Source organism: Carcharodon carcharias, chromosome 1, assembly GCF_017639515.1.
Source record: "Carcharodon carcharias isolate sCarCar2 chromosome 1, sCarCar2.pri, whole genome shotgun sequence".
Lineage (NCBI taxonomy): Eukaryota > Metazoa > Chordata > Chondrichthyes > Lamniformes > Lamnidae > Carcharodon > Carcharodon carcharias.
Genome location: NC_054467.1, coordinates 2,174,244 through 2,191,395, shown reverse-complemented (window position 1 = coordinate 2,191,395; position 17,152 = coordinate 2,174,244). Strand labels below are relative to the sequence as shown.

General features: G+C 42.2%; 1 protein-coding gene across 6 annotated transcripts in view; it reads left to right on the top strand.

Annotated features, from left to right (window-relative positions):
* The window catches only part of LOC121284387 (B-cell scaffold protein with ankyrin repeats-like), a 252,263-nt gene that overhangs the window by 102,218 nt on the left and 132,893 nt on the right, over positions 1 to 17,152 (top strand). For all 6 annotated transcript variants that reach the window (XM_041199838.1, XM_041199859.1, XM_041199831.1 and 3 more), the window contains one exon: positions 7,904 to 8,103. In XM_041199838.1, the coding sequence (XP_041055772.1) occupies positions 7,904 to 8,103 (200 nt within the window). The remainder of the gene's footprint in view (positions 1 to 7,903; positions 8,104 to 17,152) is intronic.

The window sequence follows — 17,152 nt, the reverse complement described above, 5'->3', positions numbered from 1 at the left end:
TTAATTATAACAGTGAGGGTTTGTGTAGTATTGTTAGTTATAACAGTGTAGGTTTGTGTAGTATTGTTAGTTATAATAGTGTGGGTTTGTGTAGTATTGTTAATTAAAACAATGTGGGTTTGTGTAGTATTGTTAGTTATAATAGTGTGGGTTTGTGTAGTATTGTTAATTATAATTGTGTGGGTTTGTGTCGTTTTATTAATTATAACAGTGCGGGTTTGTGTAGTATTGTTAGTTATAATAGTGTGGGTTTGTGCAGTATTGTTAATTATAATAGTGTGGGTTTGTGTGGTATTGTTAATTAAAACAGTGCGGGTTTGTGTAGTATTGTTAATTATAACAGTGCAGGTTTGTGTAGTATTGTTAGTTATAATAGTGTGGGTTTGTGTAGTATTGTTAATTATAATTGTGTGGGTTTGTATCGTTTTGTTAATTATAACGTGCGGGTTTGTGTAGTATTGTTAGTTATAAAAGTGTGGGTTTGTGTAGTATTGTTAATTATAACAGTGCGGGTGTGTGTAGTATTGTTAGTTATAACAGTGTAGGTTTGTGTAGTATTGTTAGTTATAATAGTGTGGGTTTGTGTAGTATTGTTAATTAAAACAATGCGGGTTTGTGTAGTATTGTTAGTTATAATAGTGTGGGTTTGTGTAGTATTGTTAATTATAATTGTGTGGGTTTGTGTCGTTTTGTTAATTATAACGTGTGGGTTTGTGTAGTATTGTTAGTTATAATAGAATGGGTTTGTGTAGTATTGTCAATTAAAACAGTGTGGGTTTGTGTAGGATTGTTAATTATAACAGTGTGGGTTTGTGTGGTATTGTTAGTTATAACAGTGCGGGTTTGTGTAGTATTGTTAGTTATAATAGCGTGGCTTTGTGTAGTATTGTTAGTTATAATAGCGTGGCTTTGTGTAGTATTGTTAGTTATAATAGTGCGGGTTTGTGTAGTATTGTTAATTAAAACAGTGCAGGTTTGTATAGTATTGTTAATTATAACAGTGTGGGTTTGTGTAGTATTGTTAATTATAATAGTGTGGGTTTGTGTCGTTTTGTTAATTATAATAGCGTGGGTTTGTGTAGTATTGTTAGTTATAACAGTGTAGGTTTGTGTAGTATTGTTAGTTATAACAGTGTGGGTTTGTGTGGTATTGTTAATTATAACAGTGCGGGTTTGTGTAATATTGTTAGTTGTAACAGTGTAGGTTTTTGTAGTATTGTTAGTTATAACAGTGTGGGTTTGTGTAGTATTGTTAATTATAATAGTGTGGGTTTGTGTCGTTTTGTTAATTATAACGTGTGGGTTTGTGTAGTATTGTTAGTTATAATAGAATGGGTTTGTGTAGTATTGTTAATTAAAACAGTGTGGGTTTGTGTAGGATTGTTAATTATAACAGTGCGGGTTTGTGTAGTATTGTTAGTTATAAGTGTGGGTTTGTGTAGTATTGTTAGTTATAATAGTGTGGGTTTGTGTAGTATTGTTAGTTATAACAGTGTAGGTTTGTGTAGTATTGTTAGTTATAATAGTGTGGGTTTGTGTAGTATTGTTAATTAAAACAGTGCGGGTTTGTGTAGTATTGTTAGTTATAATAGTGTGGGTTTGTGCAGTATTGTTAATTATAATAGTGTGGGTTTGTGTGGTATTGTTAATTATAATTGTGTGGGTTTGTTTCGTTTTGTTAATTATAACAGTGCGGGTTTGTGTAGTATTGTTAGTTATAATAGTGTGGGTTTGTGTAGTATTGTTAGTTATAATAGTGTGGGTTTGTGTAGTATTGTTAATTAAAACAATGTGGGTTTGTGTAGTATTGTTAGTTATAATAGTGTGGGTTTGTGTAGTATTGTTAATTATAATTGTGTGGGTTTGTGTCGTTTTGTTAATTATAACAGTGCGGGTTTGTGTAGTATTGTTAGTTATAATAGTGTGGGTTTGTGCAGTATTGTTAATTATAATAGTGTGGGTTTGTGTGGTATTGTTAATTAAAACAGTGCGGGTTTGTGTAGTATTGTTAATTATAACAGTGCAGGTTTGTGTAGTATTGTTAGTTATAATAGTGTGGGTTTGTGTAGTATTGTTAATTATAATTGTGTGGGTTTGTATCGTTTTGTTAATTATAACGTGCGGGTTTGTGTAGTATTGTTAGTTATAAAAGTGTGGGTTTGTGTAGTATTGTTAATTATAACAGTGCGGGTGTGTGTAGTATTGTTAGTTATAACAGTGTAGGTTTGTGTAGTATTGTTAGTTATAATAGTGTGGGTTTGTGTAGTATTGTTAATTAAAACAATGCGGGTTTGTGTAGTATTGTTAGTTATAATAGTGTGGGTTTGTGTAGTATTGTTAATTATAATTGTGTGGGTTTGTGTCGTTTTGTTAATTATAACGTGTGGGTTTGTGTAGTATTGTTAGTTATAATAGAATGGGTTTGTGTAGTATTGTCAATTAAAACAGTGTGGGTTTGTGTAGGATTGTTAATTATAACAGTGTGGGTTTGTGTGGTATTGTTAGTTATAACAGTGCGGGTTTGTGTAGTATTGTTAGTTATAATAGCGTGGCTTTGTGTAGTATTGTTAGTTATAATAGTGCGGGTTTGTGTAGTATTGTTAATTAAAACAGTGCAGGTTTGTATAGTATTGTTAATTATAACAGTGTGGGTTTGTGTAGTATTGTTAATTATAATAGTGTGGGTTTGTGTCGTTTTGTTAATTATAATAGCGTGGGTTTGTGTAGTATTGTTAGTTATAACAGTGTAGGTTTGTGTAGTATTGTTAGTTATAACAGTGTGGGTTTGTGTGGTATTGTTAATTATAACAGTGCGGGTTTGTGTAATATTGTTAGTTGTAACAGTGTAGGTTTTTGTAGTATTGTTAGTTATAACAGTGTGGGTTTGTGTAGTATTGTTAATTATAATAGTGTGGGTTTGTGTCGTTTTGTTAATTATAATAGTGTGGGTTTGTGTATTATTGTTAATTATAACAGTGCGGGTTTGTGTAGTATTGTTAGTTATTATAGTGTGGGTTTGTGTAGTACTGTTAGTTATAATGTGGGTTTGTGTAGTATTGTTAATTATATCAGTGTGGGTTTGTGTAGTATTGTTAGTTATAACAGTGCGGGTTTGTGTAGTATTGTTAGTTATAACAATGTAGGTTTGTGTAGTATTGTTAGTTATAATAGTGTGGCTTTGTGTAGTATTGTTAATTACAACAGTGTGTGTTTGTGTAGTATTGTTAATTCTAATAGTGTGGACTTATGTAGTATTGTTAGTTATAATAGTTTGGGCTTACGTAGTATTGTTAAATATAACAATGTGGGATTGTATAGTATTGTTAATTATAATAGTGTGGGTTTGTGTCGTTTTGTTAATTATAATAGCGTGGGTTTGTGTAGTATTGTTAGTTATAAAAGTGCGGGTTTGTGTAGTATTGTTAATTATTATAGTGTGGGGTTGTGTAGTATTGTTAGTTATAAAGTGGGTTTGTGTAGTATTGTTAATTATATCAGTGTGGGTTTGTGTAGTATTGTTAGTTATAATAGTGTGGGTTTGTGTAGTATTGTTACTTATAATAGTGTGGGTTTGTATATTATTGTTAATTATAACAATGCGGGTTTGTGTAACATTGTTAAGAACATAACAAGAAATAGGGACAGGAGTAGGCCATTTGACCCCTCGATCATGGCTGATCTGTTTGTGTTTCGAATTTCACATTACCATCGACCCTCAATAACCTTTGATACCCTATCCTAACAAGAATCTACTACCTCCACCTTAAAATTATTCAGTGACCCCACCTCCACTGCCTTTGGAGGCAGTGTCCCAAAGTCGCACAACCCTCTGAGAGAAAAAATCTCTCCTCATTTCTGTCCTAAAAGGGTGACTACTAATTTTAAAACAGTTCCCCTAGTTCAGGACTCACCGGCAAGAGGAAACATCCTTTCCATGTCCACCTTGTCAATGCCATTCAGGATCCTGCATACTTCAACCAAACCACCAGTCACTCTTCTAAACTCCAGTAGAAACAAGCCCACTCTGTCCAACCGTTTCTCATAAGACAACCTACTCATTCCAGGCATCAATCTAGTAAACCTGGTCTGAACTGCCTCCCACACATTTATATCCTTCCTTAAATAAGCAGACCAAAACTCCGCACAGTATTCGAGATGTGGTCTCACCAGTGCCCTGTATAACTGCAGCATAACATCCTTCCTTTTATATTCAATTCCTCTTGTAATAAAGGATAGCATTCCATTAGCCTTCTTAATTACTTGCTATACCTGCATACGAACATTTTGTGATTCATGTACAAGAACACCTAGATCCCTCTGCACCTCAGAATTCTGCCATCCTTTTCCATTTAAGTAATACTCTGCTTTTTTGTTCTTCCTGCCAAAGTGAACAACTCCACATTTTCCCACATTAAACTCCATTTGCCAGATCTTTGCCCACTCACTCAACCTATCTATATCCATCTGCAACCTCCTCATGTCCTCTACACAACATAATTTCCTACCTATCTTTGTGTCATCTGCAAATTTAGCTACAATGTCTTCACGTCCCTCTTCTAAGTCATTGATATAAATCGTAAAATGTTGTGGAGTATTGTTAATTATAATAATGTGGGGTTTGTGCAATATTCTTAATCCTAATAATGTGGGTTTGTGTAGTTTGGTCATTTATAATAGTGTAGGTTTGTGTAGCATTGTTAGTTATAATAGTGTGGGTTTGTGTAGTATTGTTAGTTATAATAGTGTGGGTTTGTGTAGTATTGTTAGTTATAATAGTGCGGGTTTGTGTAGTATTGTTAATTATAACAGTGCGGGTTTGTGTAGTATTGTTAGTTATAATAGTGTGGGTTTGTGTAGTATTGTTAATTGTAATAGTGCGGGTTTGTGTAGTATTGTTAATTATAACAGTGCGGGTTTGTGTAGTATTGTTAGTTATAATAGTGTGGGTTTGTGTAGTATTGTTAATTATAATAGTGTGGGTTTGTATATTGTTAATTATAATAGTGTGGGTTTGTATAGTATTGTTAATTATATTAGTGTGGGTTTGTGTAGTATTGTTAATTGTAATAGTGTGGGTTTGTGTAGTATTGTTAGTTATAATAGTGTGGGTTTGTGTAGTATTGTTAGTTATAATAGTGTGGCTTTGTGTAGTATTGTTAATTATAATAGTGTGGGTTTGTATATTGTTAATTATAATAGTGTGGGTTTGTATAGTATTGTTAATTATATTAGTGTGGGTTTGTGTAGTATTGTTAATTGTAATAGTGTGGGTTTCTGTAGTATTGTTAGTTATAATAGTGTGGGTTTGTGTAGTATTGTTAGTTATAATAGTGTGGCTTTGTGTAGTATTGTTAATTGTAATAGTGTGGGTTTGTGTAGTATTGTTAATTGTAATAGTGTGGGTTTGTATAGTATTGTTAATTATAATAGTGTGGGTTTGTGTAGTATTGTTAGTTATAATAGTGTGGCTTTGTGTAGTATTGTTAATTATAATAGTGTGGGTTTGTGTAGTATTGTTAGTTATCATAGTGTGGGTTTGTATATTATTGTTAATTATAATAATGTGGGTTTGTGGAGTATCGTTAAGTATAACAGTGCGAGTTTGTGTAGTATTTTTAACAAGTCTATCACAGGCTTGTGTAGTTTGGTTAATTAAAACATGTGCGGTGCTCTTATTCAAGTGGTCCACAATTAATAAGCTAAATAATTCTTGTTGTTGCATTGAAGCATTTTCATTATTGTTGCTAAGCTATGAAATACCTTAAATGACACTTTCTACCTGGCATCATTCTTTTAAATATGTATAAAATTTAGCCACAGTAAAATCAGCCTTCAAGGCTGATGGAATATGAAGCAAACACTGCTCAATTTGCCACCGACAATCAATTTTATGAATTAGATTTTTCTCTCAGACAGCTGCACACAAATGAGAATATAAGACAGACGTGCTGAGAAAGGCCTGAAATTTGATTTTTGTGTTTGATATTGTGTTTACTTATTCCCCTTGCAGGATGGGAAAACGTGGGCACAATGATGGAAAATGGTGGCTTTACTGCTGCTGTTTCTTAGTGCGTGAGGCTGTTGTGTAAAAGGTTCCATACAATTGTGTCCAAAGTTCCTGTCCAACTGGTAGACAACACATTATTGGCCCTGTTTTAATTCTGTTTAAATGGATGGTTTTTGAATGGGTTGAAAATGGCTACAATGTGACAGGAAAACCCTGACTAAACGGGCAATGGAAGCAAATTTAATAGTAACTTTAAAAGGGGAATTGGATCAATATTTGAAAATGGGAAAATTTCAGAGCTATGGGGAAAGAGCAGGATAGTGGGATTAGTTGGATAGATCTTTCAAAGAGCCAGCACAGGTATGATGGGCCAGATGGTCTCATTCTATGCTGTATGATCTATGATTCTAAGAGAAGAGCACCTCTGACAACGTCTTGTTACCTAGTTCCTCCCATTTGCCACTTGTTAAATATGTTGTCGCATCACTTTCTCTGTAACATGCTGTGTTGTGTTTATAGTTTAGATTTATGAAGCAACTTTCACTGATGGATTTTCTGTTCTCTGAAAATTTGGTCTCACATTAATCAAACAAAATAATCTTCTCAGTTAGCTCATGGGATGAATAATTTTTGTAATTACTAAAATCCAAGATACAGGAGCAACTGGAAAAATAGTGGCAGATGGTACTTAACATTATTAGATTGAAATTTGATGACACTAAAATAATTCAATCAACATACTCAGCTCCTAACTCCATCTGAAAATATTTCTGTAGATTAAAGCTACCAGATGCAGAGAAAATGTTTCTACTTATGGAAGAGTCCAAGACTAGGAACCATAACTATGAGTTAGTCACTAGTAAGTCCAGTAGGGAATTCAGGAGATACCTCTTTACCCAGATAGTGGTCAGAATATGGAACACACTGCCATAATGAGTAATTGAGGCAAATAGTATAGGTGCATTTAAGGGGAAGCTGGATAAACAAGGAGGGAGCTGGGAATAGAGGAATTTATTGATAAGGTGAGATGAAGTAGGATGGGAGGAAGTTCCTGTGGAGCATAAACACCAGCATAGACCAGTTGGGCCGAATGGCTGTCTCTGTCTTGTATGCTCGATGTAAGTAAGGTTGATTAACTACAGCCAATAATTCGAATAGGAAAATTACGTTCTTGTCTTGAAGTAGACCTCAGTTTCAGCCAGGACAAGATCAGGAATATAATACTCTCTGCTCTACCTTTTCCAGGAGAGGAGAAATAAAGAACAGGAACAGTCAAATTAACTAAAGACATGATTACAGCCTTGATACCAAACATCTTTATGAATAATGGGGTTCAAACAGGGTCTATCTAGACAGAATTAAGAAATAGCAAAAAGCTCTATTACCATTTTGAGAGTAAATTATGGATTGCCAATGAGTGGATAAGAAATGGAGGAGCTGGATGCAATGTAGGTGGGTTTGTTGTAGTGTCAGCTGTGATTATTGGGAAATGTAACTATACAAGGTAGGATGAGATAAGACAAGCATCTATCAAAATGGGGAACAAAAACAAAAACAGAAAAACCTGGAAAAACTCAGCAGGTCTGGCAGCATCGGCAGAGGAGAGCACAGTTGACGTTTCAAGTCCCCACGACCCTTCAGCAGTGCTCTCCTCCGCCGATGCTGCCAGATCTGCTGAGTTTTTCCAGGTATTTCTGTTTCTGTTTTTGTTTTGGATTTCCAGCATCCGCAGTTTTTTGCTTTTATATCAAAATGGGGAGATGTTCTTTGAATGAATCTAAGACTATTTTCCTTCATCAGTATTCAAGCCTGCATACTTGAAAAATGATCTCTTCTGTTACCTCCCACCCACTCTCAGCCTGAACTGACATTTGCCTACTTTCTATTGATATCCAGATCTGTATTGTGACCATGAGTTTCCAACACTGCTCCATTTCGCAGCCAAGAATGGACTAGAGAAACTTACCACTCTACTTCTGGAATGTCCTGGGGCATTTCAGGCCTCTACTGTCCTGAACACTTGCAGAGAAAACCCAAGAGATCTTGCTGAGAAGAATGGTTTTCAACACATTCAGGAGCTCTTAGATAGATTCACAGTAAGTTATTTTAATGCTGTCTTATCTAAGTGATGTGATGCAACAAAAGTCAAATACAAAGTTAACCTGCTCATTGCTGAAATGGCAGGATATATACTGACAGGCAATCATAAACAAAGCCTTCTTATAGCTGGATGAAAACTTCAATGATCCACAATCCTTAGACATTCTTCAGGTGGGGAGCCAAGTTCCAGTTAACTACCTGGTCTGCTAGAAAACTTAAAGAGGTTGCGGAAGGGTGAAGGGTTCTGGGAATACAAAATAAAGCTGGAAACTGTTGGTAGTTCACAGCATCTGTAAAAGGTTAATGAGTTAGGTTGTAATCCTTCAACATAACTAACAGATGCGATGTGTGTCTGTAATTGTAGGTAACTATTCAGAAATGGTCGAGTGTTGAAGGATCTTACTATTCTCCTTATTCACTCTCTAGCCTCCCTGTCTATTATCTCCTTCACTGCTCCAACCAAACTAAAACCTACTCGTACCAAGTCCTATTCACCTAACACCTCTGTGCTCGCTGACCTACATTGGCTCCTTGCCCTTAACACCTCAAGTTGAAAACCCTCAAGCTTGTTTTCAAATCCTTCCTTGGCTTTACCCCTTCCTATCTCTGTCCCCTCCTCCAGCCCTACAACAATCTGCGATCTTGGTTGGACCACACTGAGAGCACTGTGTGCAGTTCTGTTGCCATATTATAAAAAGGATACAGAGGTAGTGGAGAGGGTGCAGAGAAGATTTACAAGGATGATACCAGAAATGGGTGGTTTACATCTCAGGAAAGGGGTGACAGGCTGGGTCTCTCTTCTCTTGAAAAAAGAAAGCTGTGGGGGGGTTGTGCGGTGACCTAACCGAGTTCTTTAAAATTCTGAAAGGTTTTGATCGAGTGGATACAGAGAAAATGTTTCCTCTTGTGGGGAAGAGCAGAACTAGAGGTCATTAATATAAAATAGTCACCAAGAAATCCAATGGGGAATTCAGAAGAAACTTCTTTAACCAGAGAGTGGTGAGAATGTGGAACTCGCTACCACAGTGAGTGGTTGAAGTGAATAGTGTAGATACATTTAAGGGGAAGCTGGACAAGGATATGAGGGACAAGGGAGTAGAGGGTTATGATGATAGATTTAGTTGAAGAAAGATGGAGTGAAGTATTGGGCTGAAGTTTCTGTTTGGCAGGACGTGAGTGTGCGTAGGCAGGCATGGGCCTGATTGCCACCTACGTGGGTCTGCGCCGCCATTTTATGCAGGCGGGCCAATTAAGGCCTGCCCAGCTTAATGCAGGACTCCTGAGGATAGCTGGAGTGGGCAGGCGGCGGCGAGAATGCATTATCCGCTGGGTCCAATGCCAACCCAGCAGTCTGTTTATCTGAAGCTCTGGCAGCCTACGCAAGGCTGCTCACAATGGCAAGTGGAAGGGCTCACCAGAGGGCTTCTGGTGAGCAGGCCAGGCCGGAGGGTAGGGCGGGGGGGCCAGTGTGCCCCTCGTTTCTCAGATGACTGCCTTGTTGCCCTCCTCGAGGAGGTGGCAGCACAATGGTAGGTGCTGGTCCCCCAGGATGGGAGGAGGAGGCCCCCCAACATGACAAAACGTGCCTGGGAGGATGTGGCGGAGTTGGTGAGTTCCCAGGACATGGTGTGGCGCACCTGGATCCAGGTGCAAGTGCTTCAACAACTTGTTGCGCTCAGGCAGGGTGAGTAACATGTTGGCATTGGGCATGTAACCCAGCAGGTTGGCTTACCCTCCCTCCTGCTGCAACCCCCAAGTCTGAGTGTGGTGACTGCATTGAATCATTGATGCCATTTGTCCTTTGCAGGGTTGGCAAGCAGATACTGTCCATGCTGAGGTCAGCCTGAGAGGGTGATGAAGAGATGTGTTTTGCCCCCGCAGCATGTGTTACACTGAGTCCCACACGACTGATTTGGGGGCAATTGAAGGAGTTGCACCTTGGCGCAGTGCTGGAATTCCAGGACATGTCCAAGTCAGGGTGATGAGATGCTGGGAGGGGAGCTTCAAGGTGGCTTTGGCACCGATTGATCTGCTGCCCTCTGCACTCCACGTGCTTGTGCCTCCTTGCTATGGAAGGATATACCGTGTGGTGCCTAATGTGATGTAGTCAGCATGTGTCCAAAGGAGGGTGGGGAGAGGGGAGACAGGCCGAGCATCTTTGTGTGAGTGTTCGGCAGCAGTGGGGTGAGGAGACACTGGAGCCCTGCAATGTCCCACTCTGGTTGGGGTGGGCCGTCCGCGAAGAGAGTACAGGTACAAGAAGCTCTCATCAATGCTCGTCTCTCATTTTCAGGAGAAGAATGCCCATAACTCGGCAGAGCATGTGAGGACTGGCAGCAACCAGGCGCAGATCACCATGCTTAACTGCTTCAAGCAGGGGGCCCTGGATCTGGAGAGGCGCTATGCGCTAAGGTCCACTGGTGTCGGTGAGGCTGGGGTGCCACGGCCAGGTATTTATGCCCAACACTGAGATCAGCGTTCTCCCAACAGCCATAGCACTGCTGACTGTTTATTGATTTAATTTTGCAACGTGGTTTGACCATTGGTTATGGAAGGATAAGTGCATAATAATCCAGGGGAACAGAGATGCACTTTGACATTGTCTCCACATTAACTGATCCACTGTCCTTGTTCTTCCTTTCAGCATCATTGGAGCAGGGCCGGGAGGAGGAGCAGCAGAAGCCGCCTCTCACACCTGAGGGGCCTGAAGTCTCACCAGCGTCACACCATCTCTGCCAGGCAGGCACCAGCGCAGATACTAGCACCTCGGTGGGAATTCGAACATTGGCTAGTGTCCCAGGCACAGCAGTGAGGACACTTCACAGTCGCTGGAGGTGCTGGCAGAGACAGAGAGTGCCCATGGAGCCAGCAGTCAGAGGACTGCAGGGGACCAGGCACATGCTTAGTCGGTGCCTGATGATGAGCCTCTGGAGTCGTCCGCGACGCAGCAAATGCAGGAAATGCGGCCGGGTGTGCGGGAGCATCTGGGGGAGAAACACGAGACTCGGTGTCCGTGTTGGAGGAGTCTACGCAGACAATCGCTGAAGCAATGAGCCACATGTCCGAGCACCATGCGTCCTCCATGGAGAGAGTGGTGACACTCGTGGAGAGGCTCCTCCAGGAGACCTGTTAGGACTTCCTGGGTATGCGCTCTGACCAGCAAGCCCTTACATCGAAATTGACCTCAGCTGGTCAGTGCCAGTGTGGGAGATGGTCTGGGCATTAACTTTCACAGCTCAGTGCCCGTCCGCAGGGAGGTGAGCAGGGAGGTCCGAGGCTCCTCTCAGGGCGCTCCGGATGAGGGCAGCAGCTCCTCCGACCCTCTGCCAGTGACCATAGCATCCAGTGAGGCTGTGATGACTGGTGAGATGCCAGCTGTGGAACTGGCAGCTCCCTCCCAGGCGGGGCCAGCACAGGCTCCACAGGCCAGAGGATGGCCGCCAAGGTCATCGAGGCCAACAGGACAGCAGAGTCAGCAGCTGTCTCAGATGCCACTCCGAGCAAGGCGACAGCACCAAGATGTGGCACCTGGAAATGAAAACGTAAGACACCTCGGGTTTATCACTGGTGCTTTTGTGTTGGCCCGAGTTGAGGTCCATATGATTTGCTTTGTTTTGTAACACTATTCTCTTTTTTTTGGAATAAGTTGGTTGCTTGACATAATAAATTCAGGTACGTCACCATGGCTGAGGGTGCCTCTTTTCTTCTGCATGTGTATGGTTTCCAAAACTGTAATGAGTGCTTTGTTGGACATTCAGCTTTATTAACAAGGCTCTTAGTGACTGTTCGTAACCTGGCAGATTTTGCACTTAGATGTTGAGTATCGAGCCTACAGCCCAGGCTTGTCCTGGAGGTCCATCTGTGGTGTGCTAGCTGAGGGTTTGTTGGATTAAAACCTCCCGGGTGTCCCTGCCTCCCTGGAGTATCCCCGGGTCAGCGTCAACCTCCTCAGCATTTCCCTGTGTGTGCTTATCCTCGGACTCACTGCTGAACTCATCGTGTGCAGACACAGCCACTGCATCAACATCTTCATCATCCACAATGTCCCCCTTTCCAGAGCAAGATTGTGGAGAGTGCAGCATGCAACCACTATCACCAAGACAAGATCTGGGGGGTACTGGAGTGCGCCCCCTGAGCGGTCCAGACATCGGAAGTGCATCTTGCGAAGACCGATGTCTCTCTCCACCACAGCCCTTGTGGAGCCGTGGCTCCTATTGTACCGCTGCTCAGCTTCTGTTCTTGGATGGTGGAGAGGTGTCATGAGCCACCTTCTGAGGGGATAGCCCTTGTCACCCAGCAGCCATCCATCCAGCCGGGCTGGAGCACTGAAGAGCCCCAGCAGCTGGGAGTGTCTGAGGATGTAGGTGTCATGGGAGCTGCCTGGGTACCTTGCACAGACTTGTAGAATCAGCATCCTGTGGTCACATACTATCTGCACGTTCATGGAGTGGAAGCCCTTCCTGTTGAGGAAGGCACCGGGCTCACCTGCTGGCGCCTTGATGGCCACATGTCTATTGCACCCTGGACACGGAGGAAGCCAGCAATGGCCACGAAGCCTCTGGCTCGCTGTGTCTGGCTTGCCTGGTCCCAGCGGTAGTGGATGAAGGTCAGTGCACACCTGAACAGAGCATCTGTAAGCTGCTTGACACAAGTGTGGACAGCTGATTGGGAGACACTGCAAAGATCACCCACCGAGCCCTGGAAGGAGCCAGAGGCATAGAAGTGGAGGGCAGCTGTGACCTTCAGAGCCACTGGCATGGGGTGTCCACCCACACAGTTAGGGGAGATCTTAGGCCCTATCATCTGACAGATATAGTTGACTGTCTTCCTTGAGAGATGGGGCCTCCTTCGGCACTGCACCTCAGCCATATTGAGGTAGCATCGCTGCCTGTATACCCTGGCAGCAGGATAGTGGCATCTTCTGTGGCCCCTTCCGCCTTGGACTCCTACTTGGCCCTGTGCCCCTTGTGCCTGCGCCTGTCTTCCCAAAGGTGGCTCCCCTGGAGGCTGAATGTGCACTCCTGGCCTCCTCCCCCTTCTATGCCTCCCTTTCTCCTCAGCGGAACTGCCTCCAGTGGACAGATCAGCTCCCATTCCCAAGCTAAGGGAGGCTTCCTGAAACCTGCAGGCCCAGAAAAGATTCCTCACTGCAGAATGCTGACCTGAAGGTTAAGAGTCCAGAAAAAGCAGCTGGTATGTGTTTTGATGTACTGCAGATCACCAGGCAAGTTTCAAAAACTTTCATAAATAAACACTTGACTGTGCACATTCACAACCCCACTGAGTCTTCTTATCCCGCCCGTGGATGAGGTTTATAAAAATGTGTCCTACCCGCCTGCCCTTTGCGCCCGTGCACCAATCCGAAGATTGCACAGGTGCCAAAAAATCAGCATCGATTGGTGCCTCAAGGGCCTTAAGTGGCCCGTTAATTAATGGCGGGTGTGCGTTGGACATCATCGCGCGCCTGGCCAGCGAAACATCGCAATGGCGCGCAGTGACCTCAGGACACTCGCCCGACTTCATCGCGTGTCATTTTACGTGTAGATGTGTGGGGCCTGTCCCCGCACACCAACGGGAAAATTCTGCCCATAAATGCTGGCATGGGCTGGTTGGGCCATATGACCTGTTCCATCTTTCCTATGTAACACCTGCACTCCTCCAATTCTCAATTTCCTTTGTCCCACCCACTGGCAGTTGTACATTCAGCTACTTAGTCTGAAAGCTCTGGAATCCCCTCCCTCAACCTCTCTCTTTTCTTTTAAAGCACTTCTTGAAACCTACCTCTTTGGCTAAATTTCTGGTCACCTGTCCTAATACCTCCTTCTATGGCTCAGTCACAAAATTGTGTCTTATTTACACACTACTGTGGAAACCCTTGGGACATTTTACCGCTTTAATGGTGCTTTATAAAAGTAAGGTGTTGCTGTTCTCCCCTCTGCTCCTTGTTATGATCAGTCCTACAATTAGTCAAATTATCTTCATTGGGTAAGTTGCCTTTTCTCTTTTCAGATGCTAATGAATCTGCTGTTTTTCCATTGTTACTGTTCATTGGGGCTGTGATATGGGAAGCTGCAGTGCACATTTTGTATTAATAAATAACCCTGACATACAATTTGCAACTCATGTTCCTGTTCTGCTTATAACCCTATAGAGGACATAGCCATGAGTTTACCTGCCTGATTTAGAGGATAGTCTGAGCTCTTAAATGATCCTTTTCATTCCGGCAGTCTAACAATGGGGAAATTAGGAGGAAGTTTTTATCATATAGCCTAGCAAATGTGGCTACAATATTCTACCGTTGGTCAGATGCTGATGGTTTTAAAACGTTAGCATCCTTCTGGATTTTTTCTGCCAAACTGGTGGTTTAGGTGCTTTATCCACAATAAACTGAATAGGTCACATAAATAAGACTTGCATTTAAATTGTGTTTTTCACAATCTCAAGAGTGAAACCCTCATGAATCCATCAGGAAAGATTGAACAAGCTGGGGACCTTTTATCCAGAAAAGAGAGAGCAGCCAATCAGCACCCTTGTTTCAGGCAGTATAAATTGTTGTTCCCTTTGAAATTCGGCATCCTTATATCTGTCCTGATGAGTGTAAGGCCAAAAGCTTTGGCAGCATGTCTCTTTTTTTCAGCAATACTTCTATAATAGTTGCTCGGTTGCCCAGAACTTAAGAAGTTAGGACTGTTTTCCTTGGAAAACAGAAGGTCGGGAGGAGATTTGATAGGGGTATTCAAAATCACAAGGGGTCCGGACAGAGTAGGTAGGGAGAAACTGTTCTCATCGGTGGAAGGATTGGGAACCAGAGGTCACAAATTTAAGGTAATTGGCAAAAGAAGTAATGGCAACGTGAGGAAAAAGCTTTTCATTCAGTGGTTAGGATCTGGAATGAAACTGCCTGAGGTAGGGTCAATTCAAGAGGGAATTGGATTATCTGTGTAGGGGTATGGGCAGAAGGTGGGGTAATGGCGCCAGGTGAATTGTTTCTTCAGAGAGCTAGCACAGACATGACAGGTCAAATGGCCACCTACTGTGCTGTAACCATTCTGTGGATGACATAATAGAGGATTTTAGAATTATGAAGGGGTTTGATGGGGTAGATGTAGAGAAGATATGCAGGAGTCCAAAACTAGGGGTCATAAATATCAGATAGTCATTAATAAATCCAATCAGGAATTCAGGAGAAATTTCTTTACCCAGAGAGCGGTGAGAACGTGGAACTCACTCCCACAGGGAGTGATTCAGGTGAATAGTATAGAGACTTTTAAGGATAAGCTAGTTAAACATGAGGGAAAAAGGAATAGAAGGAGATGCTGATAGGGTGAGATGAAGATGGGGTGAGAGAAAGCTCAGAGCATAAACACAGGCAGAGAGCAGATGGGCTGAATGGCCTGTTTCTGTGTTGCACATCCAAAGTAATGCTACAAATAAGCAATAGCTTCTCAGTAACCATCTCATCTGACAGTAGGCACCAGCGACCACATGATTCAAGGCCAGAATGCTCACTGAGGTTTTGGAAAGGAGAGAGAATTTGTGCAAAATATTGTTGCTTATTGTGTTGAACTAAGAAAACTCCCACCATTGTCCCATAAAGTTCTGCTATTGGTCAGTTAACACTAACACCGCATAAATGAACAAACCTTGTAACCTATGCCTATAATTTCTCTATTTTCAATGAATGATGAATATATTTGGCTGATGACGTACATTATTAATGCTGAATTGTAGCATTGTGATTTGCTGTGCAATATATAATTAATATGAGGGAATGTTTTCATTTATTCAACCTTCTGTTTCACAATCAGCTATGGATGAACTAATTTTGTGAGGTATATTTGCTTTAGACTTTAACCAAAGCCAAGTTGTTACAACCAACTGATTACCTGGGTTCAGACAGGGTCTAGTAATAGACACTCTGGGTCAGATGCAGAGGGCTGAATTTTCTCAGTTGAATCATGATCTGATATCAGCCTCAATTCTGGGTGGGGAGCTGGGGAGTGGCCATGGTGGGAAGTCAGTCAGGATCTTCCTGGAAGCAGCCAATTAAGAAGCTGCTTCAGGAAGCCCTGTCCAACTAAGGGTGGCAGGTGGATCAGTAAAGTGGGAGGCCCAGTAGGAGGAACTGCAGTGATATCTGTCCAACAGTCTGACCAGGAGGGGTGAGCGCTACAGAGACAGTTAGGAGAGCGTGTAGGTGCCTCAAAATGGAGACACTTTCTGCAGCATTGAGAAAGATTAAATATCAGTGTGGTCAAAGCTTTCAGGCCATCACTGTGGAAGCGGAGCCCCTGTAAAAGATGGCCAGTGGCTGCAACTGTGGTCATCACAGCCCAGCAGCTCCTTGCTGAGGCGATGGAGTGGTCATGTTGATGAGCCCCTGGGCTGCTGCTGGGATGCTGTCTCCAGTTACCCATGGGCTCCAGCCTCCTCTGGTGGGGTGGAGGAGCTGGGGTCCTGCCTACCATTGGGATGATCCCAGGGGTACTATCAGTGTTCCCCGAATTCACACATTCCTGGGCCTAATTGGCTAATTGCCACTGTGGATAACCTCTCCCACATTGACTGCACCTCCTGTAAGATTGTTCACGTAGAGGAGCTGACCTAATGCACCATTTTCTGACTTTGACCCGGGCCCCACTTGCTAACTCGCCTCCGCGGGACCAGGAAAATTCTGCCTATAGTTACCGCTAGACACTCAGGGGGCAAATATTTTTGTTTAGTCACCAGAGACCTTTAAAAAGAAAGGCCTTGAAGATACCCGCTATGCAGAGGCAGATGCTGCAGCGTACATGGAATGAAATGTTTTCTTGAAGATTATCAGATCAGACCCATTTTTTAAATATGAGGAAAATAAACTTCACATCATATCCAGAGAAATGTTATCCCAAGACTCAGCCATCCAGCACTGTCACCGCCTGTTTACACAGAACTTAATAATTTCATTTCTGTTGAAATAATTTCTGGATCTGAATGCAGGAGGCAGTTTAGTAAACTCTACAAGTGCGTGGATGAATTAATTATCCCAGACATGTGAACATGTTT